General features: G+C 40.4%; 1 protein-coding gene across 3 annotated transcripts; it reads right to left on the bottom strand.

Annotated features, from left to right (window-relative positions):
* Positions 1-2,817: 2,817 nt before the first annotated feature.
* YTHDF3 (YTH N6-methyladenosine RNA binding protein F3) lies at positions 2,818-23,425 on the bottom strand. Of its 3 annotated transcripts, none has more exons than XM_082233837.1 (6): positions 23,059-23,425; positions 21,304-21,328; positions 19,383-19,466; positions 14,227-14,312; positions 10,524-12,107; positions 2,818-3,959 (listed from the first exon to the last, which is right to left on the bottom strand). In XM_082233837.1, the coding sequence occupies exons 1-6, from the start codon at positions 23,080-23,082 to the stop codon at positions 3,936-3,938; spliced, it is 1,827 nt and encodes a 608-aa protein (XP_082089963.1). In that variant the 5' UTR covers positions 23,083-23,425; the 3' UTR covers positions 2,818-3,935. The 3 variants fall into 3 exon arrangements, with proteins under 3 accessions (XP_082089963.1, XP_082089965.1, XP_082089964.1); XM_082233839.1 differs by having other exon boundaries at positions 19,383-19,495; positions 23,059-23,420; XM_082233838.1 differs by lacking the exon at positions 19,383-19,466 and having other exon boundaries at positions 23,059-23,419.
* Positions 23,426-23,560: the final 135 nt, after the last annotated feature.

Genomic DNA, 23,560 nt, shown 5'->3' with positions numbered 1-23,560 from the left:
TTTCATTTCAGCTATGTGCTGACTTTTTATTTATGACTGTAGAGGCCTTATAAAATCAGATACTACCACAGAGAGGCCCCAACCTTCATGAGTGGTGGTGTATGTGAAAGAACGTGTGGCCCACTGTGTACACACACACCACTTTGTGGTTCTTTGGATGCCAGCTGATAACTCTTCATTAGCTTTATGTTGAAGACTATTCCTCTTGATGTAATTCTTTCTCTCAGAGTAATCAGGAATCTGATTTTACTCTTATGGAAGCCACATTCCGAGACTTTGCTGTGAAAAAGCTGCATTTTTTGAGTGTGAAGACTCATGAGAATTTTTTTTTAAAAAAATCAAACATATGATGGAAGCTGTTCAAGATTTGTGCATTATTCAGGCCATTAAATAGGACACTCAAAAACATGTAAAGGGGGAGAGGAAGCCAACTTCAGTAAAGTGTTTTATGCTTGCAACAGGCAGATGATAGAAGTAGCTCCGGGAACATCCCTCTGTATTTATCTCCAAAAACCATTGTAGAATCCAAGATTGCCCTTAATATGTTTTTGCATCTCTTATAGATAAAAAAAATAAATCCAGAAAATTCTAATGTGCCCTCACAATAATATCTAAAACTCAGCAGTTCTCTTTATTCTCTAAACAACATTGAGAAGTGATGTGTTTCTGGATTGGGCTGGAGGGAAACTCTTGATATGTCTGTCGAGACAGCTGCAGAAATATTGGGCTCTGTTTCAGATGCAGTGTGTATATGCAAAATTGTATGTAGCCACAATACCTGGCTGCTGGCTTGCAAAGGGAAGAGAGAAGCCCCATATGGAGGCCATATCCTTGTCTCTGCTGCCTCCCCTTTCTTGTCCACAATTGGTGTCCCTCCTGTTTCGTGTGGTGAGGGCAAGGAGAAAAGAGCATGAAAAGGCAACCAGGAATTTTATGTATAATTTGCTACTGCCACAAAATCATGAGGAAACTAAACTCTAAAAAAACATACTAATGTTTAGTCAAGAAAGTAGTATGGCCATTGAGAACATTTGGATGAAACAAGTATTTACATATAGAGGGTGAGTAAAAAAAAGTAATTGTACTTTCTGCAGAATCTCCTGCACCAATTATCTAATTTTAGAAGCCAAGTGCAGTATCTAGACTTTGAAGTAATGGGAGAATATATCATTTTGCCAGAAAGATCTAAAGCACATTTCAGTATAATAAGCACATCAGGAAACAGACATAAGCATCTGATTGTATTAAATTACAATGCCCCTTAAATTGCAAGGCTTTGCGAACATTCACATCGCATTAAGTAAGGTAAAAAGGTAAAGGACCCCTGGAAATTAAGTCCAGTCAAAGGTGACTATGGGGTTGAGGCGCTCATCTCGCTTTCAGGCCAAAGGAGCCGGCGTTTGTCCACAGACCGCTTTCTCTTCCAATTGCCTCAATGATGGAGTAAGAATGTGAACTCTATGGCATGGCTATAGTTACATAGCACAAGGCAGAATGAATTGGGATGGTTTCACTATACATTTGCATCCCAAAGTCCAATGGCAAAATAATTTATTCAGCAATTAAGTCTTAAAAGTTAAATTCAATTTAAAAAAGCCAATGTTGTGCTTCAAGTTTACTTAAATGGATGGTACACAATTAAGTTTAACAAATTAAATTAAATTAAATTAAGTTTAACAAAGCTACATAACTAGCGTACAACAAAACAAAACAATTCAACACACAAGTTAATAACAAATAGAATTATCTTGGTATTGCGCCAAAGTTTTGTTAGCCATGATCAGCACTGAATGTATGCCTCAAGAAAGGTGTGTTTAATATATACTGCAATTCATACACATGGTCACTTTGCAACACAGCCATTTGGTAGTTCTTTGTGAATGGAGTTTGCCACTGGATTCAGAAAGATTTTGACACTGCCAAGAAAATCCTCTTCTTTGGAATTTGGGGCTGGTGTTGTTAATTACCACAAAGAGAACCACTCTTCAAACCACTTACCTTAGTTAACACATGGTCCACATGATAGCACTGCACTTGGCACTATATGTTTGAATTAATCATGTTCTCCATAGTGATCACACACAAATTCTAATAACACAGCATCTTTTGAAATATGAGGATATGAACAATTATGGCTTTCTTTTGAAGTAGGCTAGCCTTTCAGCCTCATACTAATCGCAATGAAGCAATTTTTTGTAGGTGTTTCAATAACCAAATGTTACTTATTTGGAAGGAAGTTGCACAGAATTCAAAGGAATTCCATCCAAGTATATAGAGGAACCTTTAGTTAAGTAACACAAGTGGGTGGATGACCAATGTTATATACTCAGAGCAGAGCCACGGAAATTCATGACTTCAGTACCTGAAGTCCACTAATTTCAAGGGGTCTACTCTTGAGTATGGCTTGGATGGTCATCACCCAATGATGTTTTCAAAATTAATGTAAAAATGACTGTCGCACTGTGCCAAAACAGCCATATATTCAACCAATTTGAATAAGAACAGAGTAGCCAAAAATAATGGGATCAAGCAATTTTGATCTCCCCAATAAGCTTCAGAAACAGACTGCCAGTGAAAGAATCCAGACATGAAGTAAATATTTGGGTTTGACGGATACATCAAGTATTCATACAACAGCTATTTTTCAACTTCCCCATATCTGAATTTCGTACTGATCTTAAAGAAAGCTTTCAGACTCTTCAGTATTTCATGAAACCAATACAGTTGCTTCACTTTCAAGGCAGCATTCATGTTGGTGTGCAAGTGGAAATTTTAAAGTAAAAGTTTAAAAAGTAGCATAGAAAATATTCAGGTGAATATGGTACCTAGGCTTTTATTATATAGCTCTAACAGATAACATGTAAACACATCCATGAGCATACAAACTGAAACCATGGATAAACGTTTATTTCCCAAAGTATTTTGAATTGAAAGAATATCAGACTATAATATTCAGAGCTGGGAACAAACAAAATTTGAGAAACAGAGTATATGCTTGCTAAAACAAGAATTATGTTTATTTAGCTAGTGAATCACCTAGAGGAGTAAATTTTCACTTCCATGATAGCAATCTTTTCAGGCTTGCAAACACCCAGAAATAGGAATTAAAGATTTTAAGTATAGTTATAAAGGTCATAAAAAGTCTGATTTAGACTGAGGTACATGTACTCAAAACTGAGATTGAGTGGTAGCAAACAAACAGTTCCTCAGACAAATGCACTTTTTTCGGTATACATGTTACAGGAAAAAAAAGGAAATGTGCATTAATTGGTGCGGCCCACCAAGCTGCATATATTAATATTCTCTACACCAAACAGTTTGAAACAAGGGAAATGTCATTCTAATATAATTTCATGTTATAATTCATTTGGCTAAACTGCAGCTCAAAGTTGCTTTGCCATATTAAAAGTTTACTACAATAATTTTCACATGAACATTTAGACTTGAGTTTTACTCCAGGACTAAATATGGCATGATTTTGCTTTAAATTCTGTTGAATAGCTAAAAACTGACAATTAAAAAACTACATCAAAGAAAAATAAGTTGAAGCAATGTGAATCTCACATCATTGAACCACTTATGATGGTTAATTGTTAGTATTTAACAAATTCAAAGAGTTAATGAATCCTTGCATTCGTTCCATCTCCTGTGCCTTAGCTAGGATGCATAATTACAAAAGACAGCAGATACTGGTAAAAGCTTCAGGACAGAAAGTGCTTGACGAAGTTACAGTTCTCAAGTGTGTTTGGTGAGAGAGTATAAGGGCAGATGCACTGATGAGAACCATTACAAGAAGAGTCAATTTTGTGTTAAAGTGTTCAAAGATGTCACCTTAAGCAGGAACAAAGCTTTAATAACTTCTTCTTAGACATATTAGGCATTTCCAGAGTCCACATCATTAGTGTTGTAATTCTAGCAGGACCATCGCCATATAGTTATTGTTTGTTTCTATTCCTCTCCTGCAGAACAGAAGAAAGGAAAATTAGTATAGCTCTGTCATAGAAGACTTTTATTTGGTACAAGTGCTATGCGACTATAAATATTTCATAAAAGCATGACACTAGCTTTACAGAAACATTACAGCAATCAGCTGAATTAAAAGTGCAATACTATAATCCAACCTAAGGGATGCATCCAATGGTGGCTTCCCATTCCCACAGAAATACTTCCTACTTGCTACTGCAAGGTGAGGCATCTAGTTTTCGCTAACTGCAGCCCTCTGCATTATATTTCAAAATGTTTCCAAGGGTCTCCAAGCCCAGAGGGTTTTTTTCTTGGGAGGGAGTGTCATTGGGTAAGATGGATCAATTAATATAAGGAACACTTCCACTAGCATAATGCCACTTTTTGACACAAGTCAAACACAACAAATCTTTACAATTCTACTTCATCACAGAAACTTAAATGAAAGATACAAGATGATGCCAAAGTGCTTTACAGGGCACAAGAAAACACCCTCTTTTAAACTGATAATCTCTGACTAAGTTTCATTGTGTCTGGTGATATCAGTGACACTTCAGAACCCTTGTAGCTTAGTAACATGTAGATACTAGCTATGCAAGGGATAATTTACAAATGGTAAATATCTAGTACCAACATTGTTTTCTAGAACATTTTACCTAAAGTCACGAACACTTGAATAGCAATTCCTGATATGAAGGGTTATACAGTGGTGCCCCGCAAGACGAATGCCTCGCAAGACGGAAAACCCGCTAGACGAAAGGGTTTTCCGTTTTTCAATGCGCTTCGCAGGACGAATTTCCCTATGGGCTTGCTTCGCAAGACGAAAATGACTTGAGAGTCTTGAGATTTTTTTTTTGCCCCCCCCCTTTTCTAAGCCGCTAAGCCTTTAATAGTCTTTTAGCAGCTAAGCCGCTAAGCCTTTAATAGCCGCTAAACCGCTAATAGCGCTAATCCGCCAATAGGGTTGCTTCGCAAGACGAAAAAACCGCTAGACAAAGATACTCGCGGAACGGATTAATTTCGTCTTGCGAGGCACCACTGTACATTGTTGGCATCTGCCTGTCTCAAGAGACAGCAAAGTGTGCCTCCATGGGATAAGTCAAACCATTGTGTTGGCAGCACCAAAATCACTTCCCCAGGATGCAAGCCTAGGCAGTGGTATGGAGGTCCTGAGCAGCCCAGATGACAGGACCCCCCTCTTAGCTTTGCTGATGTGGTCCAAAGGTAGGCTGAGCAGTATGTTTGTTACACACTATTGCCTTATTGGGACGCGGGTGGTGCTGTGGGTTAAACCACAGAGCCTAGGACTTGCCAATCAGGTCGGAGGTTCGAAACCCCGTGACAGGGTGAGCTCCCATTGCTCAGTCCCTGCTCCTGCCAACCTAGCAGTTTGAAAGCACGCCAAAGTGTAAGTAGATAAATAGGTACTGCTCCGGTGGGAAGGTAAACAGCATTTCCATGTGCTGTTCTGGTTCACCAGAAGTGGCTTAGTCATGCTGGCCACATGAGAGGAAAAGGGCAGCAGAGGGCTCTCTCAACTTAAGATGGGAGACAAGCTCTTTGCCATCTCCCAACCCCACCTTCCATTCCAGCACTGGATGGGCAGAATGCTACCTACTATTCTTAAAGAGCAGTCAGATGATTTATTTTTTGAAATTAATACTGTAGTGCTTAGTGCTAAGATGGGGAAATAAAATCCCTTTGACTGAAGAGGCAGATATAATTTTCTAGCCACCCCGACCCTGGAACTAGAGTGGGCTCAAAATGCATATTGTGTGTGTATGTTCTTGCCATGTGTATATGTGGCTGCATGTATGAGTGTGACTGAATTTATGGATGTATAAGAAAAGGCGTGTGTGCTTACTGTGTGCCTGTTGGAGGTGCGTTGTGATGCAGGGAGAGGGGAAAGAGGTATGTGCAATTTTTTCTTTGGGTGGGTGTTTGGTTTTTGTTTTAACATGCCACCATTCTTAGGAAGCCCCCAGAAGGTTGGGCAAGTTCTGATCTGGCCCTGGGACTCAAAAAGAATCCTCACTCCTGTTCTAAAGAAGTGCATGCTTCAAATAACTACAAGTGCTATGCTCTCATCTGTTCCTCAGCCCAGATGCTTCAACCCAGTTTTCAAATCCCATGCAAAATGATGAAAAACAATTAGGAATGAAGATAAAAGGTGGACTGGGCTCCATTTATCTTTATCCATTTCGGAATACTAATTTCACAAAAGCTAATCAATACACTTTTTCTTGGAACCATACTAGTAAAGGCCTTCATTCTCCCACTGTTCCCAGTACTGCACCTTTTTCCTTCTGAAATTTTTATTCATATACCATCTACTAATCCTATCAGACAGCAGAAGTTTAATTCAGCACAAAATGTTTCTCATTCAAAACTCTTCCCTTACAATTGTTTGGAACATTCAGGACTTCTACTAACATATGAGAATTTATTATGATCAGTCTTTGAGAAATCATCAAACACTTAACTCTGAGGTAAACAATATGGGTAGCAGACAAGCAGCTAGTTTTAAAATTAACTTACAACTATGGATCACATGGTAAACATATTTACTGCCTGCACCTGCAAGAATATTATTGTACTTGTAACAAAAATAGGGAATCAACCTAGAAACAAAAGAATATTGGACTTTTGAATCTGTGTATTAAGCAGACATCTTTCTAAGCTCTGCTTTCACAACTGTCATCACTTCCAAGTTCCCAAATATTTCTTTCAAAATCTAGTAAATTTTATTCTCATCCTTGCTCAAAGTTTTCTGTACAAACAGGTGTTTCTTTGGCATAGTCACCTAGAATTAAGATTAACTCACTATTTAATCAGATTACTGCAGATACCAATCAATGTCATTTTGTAAATATTGAGCCTTTTCCTTGTGAAATCAAACCAAGAGTTAACAGGCAGAACCAAAATTAAATCAATTCAGAAAATTTAAATAGTTTGATGCCCTGCCTAGAACACAAAGGACTAAAACAATGTGCTGCATACGTAACGGATAAAAAGGTAAAGGTAAAGGGACCCCTGACCATTAGGTCCAATTGTGACCGACTCTGGGGTTGCGGCGCTCATCTTACTTTACTGACTGAGGGAGCTGGTGTACAGCTTCCGGGTCATGTGGCCAGCATGACTAAGTCGCTTCTGGCAAACCAGAGCAGCGCATGGAAACGCCATTTACCTTCCCGCCGGAGTGGTACCTATTTATCTACTTGCACTTTTTGACGTGCCTTCGAACTGCTAGGTTGGCAATAACAGTTAATGGGTTTTTAGAACAGTTTTGGTTCCGATTGCACCCATTGAGCCACTTGGTGCTTAAAATGTCTCTGTGACACACAGTGCCTGCCCTTCCAAGCTGTAAAGAGTGTGATCAGTCTTGAAAAAAGTAGTAGTAAAAGCATTACCACCTTCTATGGCCTGTCTTAAGTCTATGAACTTTTCCAGGCTGGCCAGCACCAAAACATTAAGTTGAGAGACATGAGTGGAAAGAATCCTGTACAAATGTTTAGAAACAAAGAAAAAGGTGACTGAAGGGACAAGAAAGAAGATATAACAAAGCAAATTTGTGTTTCTGCCTCTCTCAGACTATGCACATGATCCTCTCCTCTCCTCTATTGGTTCCTGAACCGTGTGCTTTCCTACCTCACCCTCTGGGACTCTGTTTCTCTCTCTCTCTCTCTCTAGGGCAATGTGTACTTGTTTTTTTTTTTCCTTCTCTGGATCTGTGCACTCTTCTGTTGAGGCTGCCTGTTCATCTCCCTCTCTCTTTCTGGGGCTGCATGTGCAAGCTTTGGTATCTCGATTGGTTTAATGTGAAATGAGTACTTTGTGTCTGGCTCCACCCAGCATGCAAGTCATTTTGTGAAGGGGAACAACCCCATGACAGCACTATAATATATTCAAAATTCCCAACATGCCCATGGAACCCAACATATTAGGCACCACTGTAAGCCAGTGCCATATAAAGATAGGCACAGGTTTGAAAGAAACACAATTAGTAGCACTAGAATTTCTGTACTGTTCCAACAATCCAGTTACACCCTTTAAAATGAATAGAAACCCAGCAGATCAACCTATTTGTAAAATGTGCTATTTACATGAGGACAATAGGCAATAATCTTAGCAACTTGGTTGATGATGTATCCCATCTGATTTCAGGTATCTACAACCACAAGAATAATTCCAAAAGCCATCTTGTAAATAGAACACTGGAACTAGCCTGTATATGCATCTCTAATAGCAAGTGTAATTATCTTAATAACAAGGACTGTATGAAAAACAAAACAAACACAACCACCTGAAATGAAAGTTGAAGTAAAGAACCATTACAGAAAATTCGTAAACAGAAGAACCAATTAGTATAAACATTTAAGTTGCCATTTTGTATGCAGCATCATTACTAGACTACCCAAGGAATCCTGCTTATTTATGGAGCGTGGCTGGACTCTTCATATGTAGGTATAATTTTTCTTCTCTTCAAACACTGCAAAACTACCTGGGCTTAAAGCAAAACTGTTTATTCAGTTCCACTCTGTAGATCCTACCAAAGAAAAATCAACCATGAGAAGCACAAAAAAATGACAACTTGGGTCAAAGAGACTTTTTATTCTTCAGCCTTTTCTTCTGTTCAAGGTTCTGTCACAACTTCAGCTGAGGACCAGACTTAGTGTCCCATTTGCTTTGTTAACCAATGCCATTCAATGTGAATTTAGCAATGGCTGGCTACTATGTAGCCACACCTGAATCAGAATTCTCAAACCCACTTTTGATTATGAACTGAACAGATTCTGCCCAACATCTCCTCTGCCACTGAATTCCTTGATTACAAGCAAGTTTATTTTAAGCCTTCTTCAGAACTCCTAGTTAATCCCTAGTTAACTACTTGTAACACTGTTTTTTCTTCTTCTCCAAACTGCTCCCATCCTACAAAGAATGACATAGAATCCTTCTCACCAGCTTCCTATGGAATAAAAAGCTTTCTGTGGTGCACAGAGGAGACCTGGAATGGGGACACAAGATCATGCCAAGCAGTCATTCAGAAGTTAGGATATTTCTCCTGCTCTTAAAGGAGAATCCCTCTACTACTTATTTACAGTAATTCCTCCTTCCATTTGAACAGTACAGGAGCTTACAAGTTCATACACTGTACACAGTCTTTTCCAGCAAGTTAACTCCATCAGCAGCTAGCAGGGTATGTAGCTAACAAGAGTAAAACTGAATTACAGTGTTGTGAAATGATACATGTCTGAAAAGTGTGTCGCCAACATGAAAAGTTTGGAAAGCTCTTATGTAAGCAATGATACCTGAATTTGTTTATTTTCATCTTCTTTCTTCATCCATTTTTCCTTTTGTACTGCCCCTAAGAGTCTGTGTGTTTAATTTTTATTGTAAATTACAAAAACACACAGATCTTCATAAATAACATTTGGTATGGGACAAGATACCTTGGATTGGCATGTGCTTACAGCAGTAAGTACCTATGGAATAAAGTGGGGTCCACAGGTTGGTGGCAAGTGCCTGTTTTGCATGTAGAACCATCCACAATCAACGCCTGGCATATCCCACATAAGAAGGGAGAAATTTCAAGTCTCTTCCCAACTCTTTATTCTCCCCTAAGATAACTAGGTCATCATAAGAATCAGCCCTGGGTTGGGTTAATTTATTTCTGCGTAAATGTTATTTGGGTTATAGCCAAATGATGCCCCTTTACATATGAAAGGCTCTTTGATCCAGCAGAGCCTTCAAGGACTGAAGCTGTTCTAAAGGGTTCTTCAACCTTGCAGGCTGGAGGGCTGCAGAGGGGCCAGGAAAAACACAATTTTGCCTTGACCCCTGGAAGGTTCCACTGTATTAAAGTGCCTTCCATCAGGAGAAACACATTGCCTGAGTACAGCCCTTTCTATTTGTCCTGCCAGGCACATTTGATAAGAAATGTTTCACAAAAAAGCAACTACAAAGGGTCAAAACACATTTAAACTCATGTTGACATTTTCTTTTTCTTTCCTATGCATCTCTATGAGAAGCAAGTCCTACTGAGTTCAATGGGGCTTACCATCAAGTAAATGGGCATAGGATAGCAGTCTAAATTCCTAACAAGCTCTCAATTTCTGTGTTATGTGGCTTTTTCTATGCATCTAAAAAAATTGTACTATTACAACAGCTGAAGCATGTAGACATCACAACTTCCATATACATATTTTTTGTTTAAATGTCACAAAGCAAAACAGGCAACGAAATGATTTAAGGAACAAGTACCATTTGCTACTGAAACCATTAAAATACATATTTTTTCAATCGACTGCCAACGAAGTTCAGTTACTTAGCTGAAGGTTTTAATGCAGAAGTAAAATGCTATGAAGAATGGAAAATTGTATTTGCAAATGTGCTTGCAAGGAAGTGTTGTTGAGTACGTGACATGCCTTGGCCTTTACCATCTAAACCCATTTCTATTTACTTTTTGTTTTACATATTAAAAAACCAAGCAGATCTGTTTTTTAAAAAACCCCAAACTCCAAAAAGCATGAAAAAAGTTTATTATAATATTAGATTCTTACCCTACGCATGGCTTCCTCCTCCTCTTGACGCTTTTCATAATGTGCAAAGTCATCAAAGATTGAGGTGGTATGCTTGAAAGTAGCAATTATTTTAAGCACTTGCTTGGCTTTTTCTAGGGGTACTTCTTGAGTGTCCCTCGAGTTGGTAACGGGTTTGTTGTCATTATTTTCCAAGCGAATGTGCCGCAGCTGGTTGTTTGGAACGTCTTTAACAAAGATCCACTTAACATCAAACTTCCCCTTCCACTTATCCTGAGACCAGACTCCAGCATATGCATTGTAGTCCACCACAGACTTCATCTCAGCTACTCCGCAGAAGTGTCCACTGCCATTCACACTGAAAAGTAAATAGAGTGGGCCTTTTCCATTCAGTGAACGGTAGGCAGCATCCAAGCGCTTATTACCATGCTCAGTACTACACCAGATAGAATACTTAATGGAGCGGTGTATATCATCCTCCGAATAGCTTTTGATTATAAACACACGACCGTTCTTCAGATTCCAATCAAAGTCTTTGGGATTATAGTTATTTATGGCCTTTAGTTTCTCCAATACTGGGTGCACTTCTACACCAGAAGGTGAAGAGCTAACTGGTATAACACCTATACCATAGTTTTCATTGCCAGCTCCATTGCTCTGATTGAAGCCTACACCCCTATTGCGAGGAGCCACCCAGCGATTTTGCAGCTGCTGCTGCTGCAGCTGATGAGGCGGAGCCTGTTGCTGAGGTCCTGGTGGCGGCTGAGGCGGAGGCTGCTGCTGAGGCAGTTGGCTTTGCACCATTGGAGGAGGCTGAATTAATGGCTGAGGCTGCTGCATTATAGTCTGAGGAGGCAGTACTGGTTGGGTTGGGGGAGCTTTTACCACAGACCCTTTGTCATCCCAAGTTCCAATATTCATGTTGTGTTTTATAGGGGGAGGTGGTACCGCAGGGCCCCCAATTCCCACATTACCTTTAGGCTTAAGTTTTGGCTGAGGCTTAGCAGGCTTCCTAGCAATGGCAGCCCATGAGGTTGGTTTGGGTGCTGAACTGCTAACCGCAGGCACACTATTTGCTGCAATGCTTGTCATACCTGTACTACTCAGAGCGGAACCAACTGTTTTCGTCACAGCGACTGTCATATCACCGCCAATTTTCAGTCCAGTCATGCCTTGCTCAATGCTGCTAATACCAGGCACCTTGTTCAATGTATCATTGCCAAATCCAGCCTGTCCATCAGCTATTGCTCTACCAAGAGAGCTAGGTGGGTAGCCATAGCTGCTGCTGTAAGCAGAGCTTTGAGTCGATTGTCCCTGAGATCCACTTGTCCCCCATGTTGAGAAATCTGCATTCCCAGGGAAAAAATTAAATCCATGCTGACCAAGGAATGGAGGGGTGTTTCCTAAAGCCCCAGGTTGACTAAAGACACCATCAGGGATGTAGTGGTGTTCACCATTGCTCATCTGTCCGTAAGTTGTCAAGTATGGCATTGGAGGATCTCCTGCTGTGGACCATGCCGCTTCACCCAGAGAGTACGGAAATCCAATGGATGGAGCATAATAACTAGGCATGTATGGGTCTGACATTGGTGGATAGCTATTATTCTGCAGGAAAACATATCAGTGTAAGAATCATTCTATTGCTACATCTACATTATTTGCCTATAAATATGCATTTATGGACATCTGAAGCAAATTTTCGACACAGTTAGAATTTTAAACAGAAAAAAAAATTCAAGCAAAGAGATCTAAAAGAGATACCTTTGTTATCTTTAATCTCACATACAAAACCAATGTAATTACAGCCTACTCCATTTTAATTAATATAACACAATTAAAAGTGCTTTGAGCAATTAAAAAATTCTCTTCCATCTCCAAACAGGAGTGCTTTTCCTGTTTTTTATCAGGATGTCATTTTATTTCTTTTATTCCTATAAGCAAATTCCTGTCCTACTTCTAGGCCTCTCTCCTATGCTGAACAGCTGATCAAAGATTCAGTACTGACCATGACCATTAGCCCAACATGTATGTGTACCAACATTCCCCTGAGAAACCTGCCTCTGGTGTATAGATAAGGTTCAGTGTATATATTTAACAACTCATCATGTTCCTTGCCAAGCTGTAAATAAGTTCACCCTGCACAGTGAAAAGGAACTTCAAGTACTGATAAACCCTGTCACCTAGCTCACTTGAAACCAGGGGTAGCTAACCTGAGGCCCTCAATATGATTTTGGACTCCCAGCTCCCACCAGTCAAAAACAGCATGACCAATGGTCAGAGATGATAGTCCAATAACATCTTAAAGGCTATAGCTTAGCTACATTTGTTGTAAAAAATAAAAGAACACCTCTATATAAGCAAACAAGGAAGTTTTTATAAGTGTGAGGGTTCTTTTTGGGCTGCCCATGTGCCACCCATGACTAGCATTTGCAAGAAAGGTTAAAAAAAAATTGCTGATTTATTTGGTCCAGATCCAATTCCTAATTCGCTTAGCTTGCTCTAATTGTTCAATCTTGAATCAATATTTTAATGTTCTGTGTTTGGCATTTTGAGTCTTGTCACTATTATTTTCCCAATAACAAAAAACAGAAAATGCAATTATCTGCTCTATGTATACATAAAGAATATTAAACTCCAAAGTTTGCCTAAACTATGCCACTCTTGGCGTAGCTGGATCCTTCCATTTGCAAAAGCAACCAGTACCCAGCAGAAGCTTTCCAGTGGAGGGAGAGACGTGATTTTTGCCCCTGGAGCTGCCACACTTTTCCAGAGAATCAGCCAAACCTCCAAAACAGCTTTTCAGGGAAAGGCAGAGGCAAGGAGAAATCAGCAAAGTCACTTCCCACTACAGAGCAGAACTCGAATTCAAGAATGGATCAAACCCACAAGGTTTTATCAGCTCTCTCATCTACAAGTGTGTTTTTCAAAAGGTTGTTTGAGTGCTGGATCAAGTAATGTATGTTCTTGCCTAGCAACTGACTGGCTGCAAGGCCATTCGACACCAAAAGGAACTGGCCCAATAAAAAGCACCACATATTCTTTGCATTTCTTACTCACCATGCAAATTTAGGCATACAAAACCACTATCAATGTATAGAAGGTTGGGCATAAGGATATAAACTGTTTCTCCCATCACAGTACACACATACAAAATGATAGAAATACCACTTTCTTGCACTTTCTTTCCAAATACCTTGCCCCAAAGCCTCTCAACATGCATCTTCTGCAAGCAAAAATTCCCTGAAATGGAAGAATCCTTGTTGGCCTTGAAACTTATGTAAGAATTCAGAAAGGGAGCAGAAAATCAAAAGCTAACCAAAGGCTGAATCATAAGAAAAATGACTGGACTATTAACTCTTTCTCCATCCAATCCCAACTGCTGAAGGAAATGGAATGGGATATAGCACTGTAGGCTGCTACAGGAGAAGGGCATGAGATTTGTGTTCTGTTCTGTGCACACACAACAGGTATGCTTAATTTAAGATAGATTTAATTAAGCTTAAGTGGATCCCTCTGCTTAAAGTAACTTGGCTCATTTGGAACCTAACTCGTACAAATCCATTTAGCACTGTTTAAGAGATTTACAAATAATATGAAAACTTACAATGGTCTGTTATAAAACCATTTAAACTGTTTTGTGTTACTTGCTTATTATAAAGGAATAACCAACTAAAAACTATACTCACTAGCTTACAAGAAAAGGTGTATTCTTGTAAATACTCACCTGATTTGTCTGGCTACTTAGATATGGCTCAAAATCATCATCATTTACTGCATCCTTTTGATGAATCGAACCGTTTTGCACTGAAACTGAAACATAACTGAAATTAGACATCTTCTAGAAGTCCTATGCCTAACTTTTTAGTTGTTAAAAACACATGATGGAAAAAATGTTTCAAAAACCAGAATATTTCTTTAGCAGGCAGCAACACACTACAAACATCTTAGAATTCAAAAAACCAATAGCAGCTTATGGATGCATTTTGGCTTGCCTGCTGCTGAAAGAGACCATGAAGTGATTGATAATACCATCATTTATTAGTTTTAGACCCTTAAGTAGTAGCAGATGCCAGGACATTGTCCTGTTTGCCTCTGTGTAGTTCCTTCCTTATTTCAGATGTTGCCATATATCGAGATGTTTAGCTGGTGATATACTGCAATATTGATAACCCAGCCCTACTCTCAACAGAAACAAGGTAATTCATAGGAGTGCACTTTTTGTCTAGTTATATGTATTAAAACTGAAGTTGAAGTTTTATGGATTCACATGCAAGCATAAATATTAGATTTAACTGCTCTGTTCAAATAACTTCAACTAAACACTTTCCCATACCATCTTCTGCAGGTATACTTAGCTGGCATAATTTTCCAATATAAAATATTTGGACACTAAACCATTTTTCCTGACATCCTAAGGGAACATTGTAAATTCAACACCTTAACAGATGGGAAACCTACAGAAAGCAGGGAAACCAACTCTCCATAGTTAAGAACGGAATAGTCTAAAAAGTGCTTAGCTGTTGAAATATCACTTCTAACATAGTTAGAAACAATATAGTATATTTGCAGCAATTGTTCACTTCAAAAATGAAATTTGCAGACACCTTTATTAATAGAGCTCTATGCCGAGTACTCGATACAAAAGTTTTCTACCTGAAAATAGCAAAAATGCATGCAAACATTTTTAGTAAGCCAGTTCTAGTTAAATTCAAGCAAATGAAATGAAAAAAGCAACACAAACTAGTTCTACAGATTAATCATTCTCTCTCTCTCTCTCTCACACACACACACACACACACACACACACACACACACATCTCCTGTTTGCATGTTCCTACTATTTTCTGCAACAGAATTAGAGCACAAGCACAGCTTTCAAGGCAGACATGCACACACAAGCTAGAACTTTGCCTTGGCATGACCTACTTTTCCAATAATGTAACATGAATCTGGTTTTGTTTACCTTGCCAGCAATAGGGTTCTCACCCCACCCCACAGAGCAATTCCTAATACCAAATACAAAGAATGTATTTGCAAAAAGTAATGGTAACAGTTTTTTACATGTGAGCTGACAACCCAGGACTTCTACAGGTGCACTGCAGTAAACCTGCCACACAAACAGTCACAATAAAAGCAGGTTTTGTACTTCTTGACAGTAAACAAGACCCAGAGATGTTCTGAGCATTTACAACATAAACTCTGCCCTCTAAGTAACTAAGATGGACTCATGAGAACTTAGGTTTCCAATTTCACAATGCAGACACAATGTCCAGCTGTATTGTGTAGCTCATCCAACCAATCATAAGGACAAAGCAACTACATATGCATATATATTACTAAGAATATGGCAGCTTAAAGCTTTTTTCCGGGAGGAAATTATGCCCTGCACACACACAGGGTGGGAAACAGTGCAATAATTTTTGGGGGTGGGGGACGACAAGGACACTTAAAGATCATCAGGATTTCCTAGCATTAAAAAACCCCTTACCTTCAGGTCCTTCGCATCATATGCAAAGTAACTTGTGAAATGTAATTTATATTCACTGTGTGTTCAGAGCTTTGTGGAGTTTTTAATTTTGCTTAGAAGAAAAACAACAATCTGCCCCATGCATTTCACACAGATTTTTCAAGGAGTCAATGCACCTAATGAAATTTATACTTTCGCTAGCTACGTTGTTATTCATATTTGTATAAAGAACATAGGTGATCTGAAACTAAAGACTGCACCTAAAAACTAGTATCCAAAACTTTGGATCACTAACTCAATTAAAAACCACGCACACAGCTATGAAGCTGCATAGCATCTGCATTCTGCAGCATCTACACCCAGATAGCCAACATGTTCAGCCATACTTCTAACCGAGCTGCCCTGTTAAGTGTTCTTCTTGGCGCAAGAATTCCTGTTTGCACTTTTTAAGACAGCTATTTCACTTAACTGTAGAGAAAAATCTGGAGAACCATAAAAGACCCAAACTAGACAACAGCAAAACACCACTTCCCGTGGATGAGATAGTCACACCTAAAAGCAACAGGAGCTATTCCACATCTAAAACCTTTCCTGCCACAAACAAATTTCCATCAATTTATCTTTCAAGAGTCCATTCTTTCCTGCATCTCCGTCATTCTTCTCCAATAAGGAAAGATGAAGTAGCTTCATCAGATCCTCTGGAAAAAAACCAGTGCCATTCAGTAAGTCTACCACTTTTGAAACCCTATTCAATGTTACAAAACCAAAAAAGCTCAACAACTTTGGCCTCCCCCCCCCCAATGGGTAGATCACTGCCAGTTGTTTTATACTGGGAGTAGATCGTGGTCTAATCTAAACTCCACGTTCTTTCCTCATTCACTTCTGTGTTCATTAGGAAAGGTGAAACTTTTGTCCATGCCCAAAACATTCCCTTTAATGCTACTAGATTCTCTGAGCATTTGACTTTTTGTTTGTGTTTTTGAAAGTGGCACTTTCACATGAAGCAGACAAAGTTATAGAATACCTCAAGAAGGAAGTGAACAGAGAAGACAGTAAGCCAGCAAGCCAGAAATCCATTCACAGCAGATGATGTGCCCCACCCCCACAATTCCTGTTGCAATGATTTAAACATTTTGAAAACACTGATTATATCCCCAAATATATGCAAAATAAGGAAATGTGACATTTTAGTTCATTAGTACAATACATTCCAAATCTGACTGCAGAAGCAAGAGAAATGTGGTGAGGGAGAAAGAAGGGCCTTTACTTTTGTTCAATTGGGGCTCTGCAGCCCTGGGCACTGCAATGGGCTGGATAAGAGTCAATCAAGCTGAATTGTAGCAAGATGGAGATCCTGTAGGTGACTAGTTTCCAAATCTAGAATGTAGGCAGTTTGTCTGTCCTGTATTTGTCTACTGCATTCCATGTGAAGGAGCCAGATCAAAGTATGGGGGTGTTCCTGTACCTATGGTTGTTACTGGAGTCCCATGTGACTACAGCAGCAGGGACCGCCTTTTACCAGCTTCAGTCATTACTCCAGTTGTAACTAATCCTGGCCAGGGACAGCCTGGCTACAGTGACCCATGCATTGGAATAGAGTGTCACTTACGGTAATGTGCTTTCTGTGGGTCTACCCTCAAAACTGGTCTGGAAGCTGCAGTTAGCACAAAATGTAGTTGCTAAGTTACTGGCCATGAGACTGCAAATCCACCGTTAAAGGAACTGCACTGACTGCCAATTTGCTATCAAGCCGTGTTTCGGGATTTGTTATTAAACAATTTGGAACCAGGTTATCCGAGAGAACGCTTTCCTCTAGACAAGCATGCCCTGCCAGTAAGAACATCTGCAGAGGCCCTTCTGATTGTGCCATAGCCTGCAGATAGCATTACCTGGGACAAGGGCCTTTTCTGTGACAGAGTCCACACTATCGAATACCCCCTCCCCCAAATAAGAAATGTGCCAATAGTGGTGCAATTCCACTGCTTTTTTGTTTGTTTTATATAGCTTTTGGTGGATACGGATTCCAGTGGCTGTGGAATTTTAAGAATGTTTATTGTCTGATTATTTTCATTGTCTTTGTATTACATTTTATGATATTGCTGCATTGAGTTGCCCGCATAACATGTGGTATTTAAATATCTAAATAAACAGATGCAGAAAAGCTCAAAACCTTCTCCAGTGTCTCATCAGAGAAAAGACAGCCATTTCTCCTGTGACTAAAGTGATACCATGTTTGAAAGGAGACCAACCCTGTATTGGAAAAGAGGGAGTCACATACTAGCAATTCTCCTCAAATAGTAAAATGTGCTTTAAAAGGAATTATGAACTCAGATACAGTTATCAGCCAGTATAATGAGGTTCTGTATGTATTAAGGTACAAAAACTTTATGCTGCAAAATAAACTTGTGTCCTTCTCTAAATGAATTATTGAACTGCAAGTTGAATCTTAATAATCAAATCATTTGATTTACAGGAAAACACATGCTATATCCACAGTTACCAATGGTGTATTTCAAGTACAGTTTTATGTTTCATGTCTCTCTTCTTTGGAACGGGGAATACACCACTAAACTGAAGGTGTCACTACCAACAAATCAATGACAGTGACATATGTACAGCCAAGACTGCAATTCTATGCACACTCAAATGGGAATAATAAATTTGTCAGTTTATAAAAAATATTTGCACCTTATTTTGCTGTATGAAGCTTAGTGATATTTTGCCGTTACCACAACCCTTGGAGGTAAGTTAGGCTGATACACAGTGCCAGTGAGCTTCATAGATCAGCAGGGATTTCAACCAGAGCTTCAGACATCTAAGTCCAATGCTCTAGCTGCACAGACTTTCAATATGTTCCTTAGTAAGATTATGAATTCTCATTCGCTGAAGAGTTAAAAAAAAAGCAGGGGAAAACAGATACTGGAGATACCTTAGGAATAGGATGGCTATGACAAGGCAGAAGTGAAAGTGCTAAAGGCACAAGGCTCTTCTCATCTATACGTGCCTAAACCATGGGATCTTTTTTGGGGGGGATGCCGGCGGCTGACATGTTGCCCCGAGAAACCCCCAAAAAAGAAATAAGGTAACAATCAGGACAGGCATCTCAATTATGGGCACTCCAGTTATAGAATAGCTTACTAAGGCTACTTAAGTCCCAGGGTAAAGATCAGGCCTTTTAAATAACTTGTGTAATCTGGGCCTTTTTTAAAATCAGTGCTTTTAACTTTGGCGTTGTAGTGAGTTTTGTTTTCTTGTATTTATTACGCTTTTGATGTTATGCCTTATTCTGTATTTAAGTTGTTTTTATCTTTACAATAAGTCCTGAGAACTCTATTATGGATCAGCATACAAAAGTCATTAATACTAAAGACCACTAAACCAAACAGGAGTTGATTCTAAGTAAATATGCATACCTAAAATACAAGCCTTCAAGCACAGGATGGGGGAGAAGAGAACCAGAGTAGGGGAGTAGCTGAACTGCTGGTTAGAGATCTTTCCTGCCGAGACAAGATTCAATCTAGCTTCTCTTGTTGATATTAACGTGATATAATGGAAACAAAAAAACTTTACATTGATTGACAAAGCAGATTTGGATCACATCTGGGAGATTTAAAGGGGAATTCCCTTTTGCAATTGAAAATTCATTCATACGATGTTGGCAAGTGAACCTATCCACTGGGAAGTTCACTTTTTTGCTTGTCTTTACTCTACAGAAAATTAAGTGCACTATAATATCCCAATGAAGATGTGAGTACATGTGCACATGTGAAACAGCTAAAATTTTAGGAGTTCAATAACTGAACAGTTCTCAATATTTGAGAAAGGTTGATCCTATGCATACCAAACAATTTCACCCTTTGTTAAGCTATGACTAGGTAACTGCCTATGACCATATAATGTTTAGCAAGCTTTATCTCTCATTTCTAACAAAATGGAGTCCTTAACTCTCCCATGTATATATTTTAGCAGTATAGCTATATGCAGATGTTCAATTTTTTAATGAGCTGCCAAAAGCTTGGGATAAAGAATACACTAAAGATTAAAGCATACCACGATGCTATCCTGTATGCAGAGATAAATGACATGCTACATTCACTTTTTGTTTCATTTGCCAGTATGTCTCACAGTTTAAGGACTCAAAATTCTCATGCACATATGCTCACCACTCATCATGAGTTTAGCACACTTGCTACTAGGCTAAATGAAGAACCATTCCTACAATAACATGCACATAAGCACAATTATAGGGACGCGGGTGGCGCTGTGGGCTAAAGCCTCAACGCCTAGGGCTTGCCGATCGAAAGGTCGGCGGTTCGAATCCCCGCGGCGGGGTGCGCTCCCGCTGCTCGGTCCCAGCGCCTGCCCACCTAGCAGTTCGAAAGCACCCCCGGGGGCAAGTAGATAAATAGGTACCGCTTACCAGCGGGAAGGTAAACGGCGTTCCGTGTGCGGCTCTGGCTCGCCAGAGCAGCGTTGTCACGCTGGCCACGTGACCCGGAAGTGTCCCCGGACAGCGCTGGCCCCCGGCCAATAGATGTGAGATGGGCGCACAAACCCCAGAGTCTGTCAAGACTGGCCCGTTCGGGCAGGGGTACCTTTACCTTTACTTTAAGCACAATTATTAACCCTTCATATACAGAAACATTTTTTATGGTTTTTCACTACCTTTTTGTACTGGCAGGTATTTAACTGTCTTCTTGTTTTATGGTCTTTGCATAAGCTCATAAAGTGCACTGTTGCTTATCTGCTTTTATTGGAATTTTAATGGCTTTATGTTTTGCTTTCCGGTTTAATTTTTAGCTGATTTTAATAGGTCGTACTACTCAGAGTATGATTCATATGACTCTATACTCTTGGCTGAGTATAAAGCATTCTGACAGCACAATTCTGTCTACACATGACTACTCAGATGTCCCACTGAGTTCAACATAAGTGGGAATAGACTGGTGCCTGAATTACTCTATATAATGGGAGGTATTCAGCTAAATAATTGCATGAGCAGAAGAGGAATTCCCCTGCTCCCCCCCCCCACCAATTTGTTCTGAGGATTCCTCAGAAATATGGGGACAACACAGGAGAAGTCCTGATATGCAAATGGAAGCTGTTGCAAAATCAATATATTAAGAATGATGTAACACACAAAAATGTTGGGAAAGTCCACTTTATAAATGAAAAAATGATTCACTGTCTGGTGCAGTCTCATGACGACGACTACTACTACTCCAGTATAAACTGTCAATTGAATGCATCTGCTACACTTAACTGTCTACTACAGAGAAATCATTGAATTACTCTATTCATGTCAGTGAACCTAACACAGAAAAATCAACTTACCTTTATTTCCCTGTCCTTTAGGTCTCTGTTAGTGATAAAACAAGAAAAACAAACGAACAAAAATTAGAGGAACCGAACATTAAAGTTATCACAAAGATCAAATAATTTCGGTGATTTTAAGATACCCCAAGATGGTAAAATACAAGCCATTTTGTTAAAAAGAAAGAACTATGACTTAAGTGCTGCAAGCCTGATGCATTCTAAATTCTGTTTATTGGGATTACTGGTAGACTCCCAATATTACTGTACACATTAAGATACCTAACTACAGTTTACCATTCAGAAACAAAATGGAACAGTCATCCAATATTTATGTGTGGCACTATAAAAAGTATAATCAGATGATTTTGTAGAAGCTAAACTCTTCACTGTACTATGCCTGCTTTTATTTCTTAAAACTATACATGTATTGCTATTATCAAATCAGTTATAAAAAGGTGCCTGTAAAATGCAAAAAAAAAAAAAAAAATGCAACAAGGACCGAATAGCATGTTCCGGTGAGGTACAGGCCACTCCCATTTTAGGCGCAACTGATATGTGCATGATCGTGCACATGTGCTGAACCCGGAAACGTTATAAAGATGTCATTGAAATGTCACTAAATGGGTAGAATGGGTGTTTGTAGACTTTTTCAATTAGTTTCTGATTTCACACAAATGCGTAATGACCTGGAACGCAACCCCCACACAAATGGGGTGTTGCCTGTACTGTTGCATGCCCCTAGTCCTGTACCTGAAGAATGCTACACTTCGATGCTGAAAAAAATCAGAACTAGCCATATTGCGGACTATACGTTTTATTACATACCATGTTAAAATGTTTTTACTTCATTAAGTGCATTTCCCTGCCCCCAAATAAAGCTCCCATTACAAACAATTCCTGTTTCCACATTGACTTTATGACTCTGACCCTGCAATGACTTTTGCAAATTACTCAATCCTGACAGAATGAAGAAAAACCTGTACTAGCTGAAGAGCCAATACTAAAAGCAAGTATTTTCAAAAGTGACATTCCTGGTTTAAAAATGAAACTTGTGCAGACATGGATTCTGGTTTGCAAGATTTCTCCCCCAAGTTAACGTTCACCAGAGACCTCCATTATCTGCTCTCAGCTGCAAAAATAATGTTTACACGGGGAGGGGGGACCCAGAAGGGTGAGACTGAGAGGATCAAGAAGAGAAAAACAACCATGGGGAGAATTGGTGAAAGAATTGGGAGGGGGGATAAGGAGATCAGAAAAGGGTGAAAGAACGAAAAAAGTGTACATGGAATAGCTGCATGAAAACAAAATAAGCAGATACGGAAACACGCATGAAGACATGTCATCAATAAATGAAACGCAAAGAAACATATAACCGCAAGAACGAGATACGAGAGGCGGCTGCACTACGAAGGAGGTTTAACGGTGGCCGTAAGGATCCCTCCAAGTCCACTTGCGAGGGAAAACCGGAGGCGGCACAGGAAAGCGGGCAGAGGGCGAAGCTGGCGCGGAAAGCGAAGGCGCCCCCGGAGAGGCAAAGGCCTGCTCGTGAAGAGAAGCAACGGGTTCGCCTCACGGCCTCCGCGGGGAGGCCCCAGGCCGAGCGGCCTCCAGGCCTGCGGAGGGGGCGGGCCTGGGAACAGGGGAGGAGCCGCACGGCCTCGGATGTAGCGGGCGCGGATCCCCGCTATGCCCAGAGGAAGGAGGGCGGGACGGGGTGAGGAAGGGGAGGCCGAGCCATCCTCCCGGCCAGGCCAGGCCGGGCGGAGACCGTACCTGGTCGACGCTGGTGGCTGACATTCTTCACGGGGAGCCGCAATCCCCTCACCCCGCTCCGCTTGGGCCTCCTCCTCCTCCTCCCGCTCTTCTTCAATTCCCCGCCGCCGCCCTTTCCGCCGCTCTCCCCGCCGCCTGACTGTCTCCGCAGCCCGGGCACTTCTAGTCTGCTCGGCGCCTCCGAAAGCAACCAGCTGGACACAGCTCGGCTTCCCTCCCCTGCTCCGGGCTCCGCTTTCCCACAATGGCGGACGCGCTCCGGATCCTACTTCCGCTCCGCGGCGCCCTGACCTTCCGCTCTCCCCCCTCCCTCTACCACTGACGACATTGCAGCCGACTTTTCCCTTTCCGTCCCCGTCTCCTATCACGTGGTTCCGAAGACGAGGGCGGGGGAAACGGCCGTCCGTCGGCGCGCGCGCTCGCCTCTTAAATGTCCCGTATGTTAACAGCCCGAGCAAACAGCGACAGCGCGCTTGCGCGGCATTTGTCGTATGGCGGAGGT

The sequence above is a fragment of the Podarcis vaucheri genome, assembly GCF_965113315.1.
Source record: "Podarcis vaucheri genome assembly, chromosome: 8".
NCBI classification, from domain to species: Eukaryota; Metazoa; Chordata; class Lepidosauria; order Squamata; family Lacertidae; genus Podarcis; species Podarcis vaucheri.
Note: the sequence above shows the minus strand (reverse complement) of the source record. Positions and strands in the feature narration are given on the sequence as shown.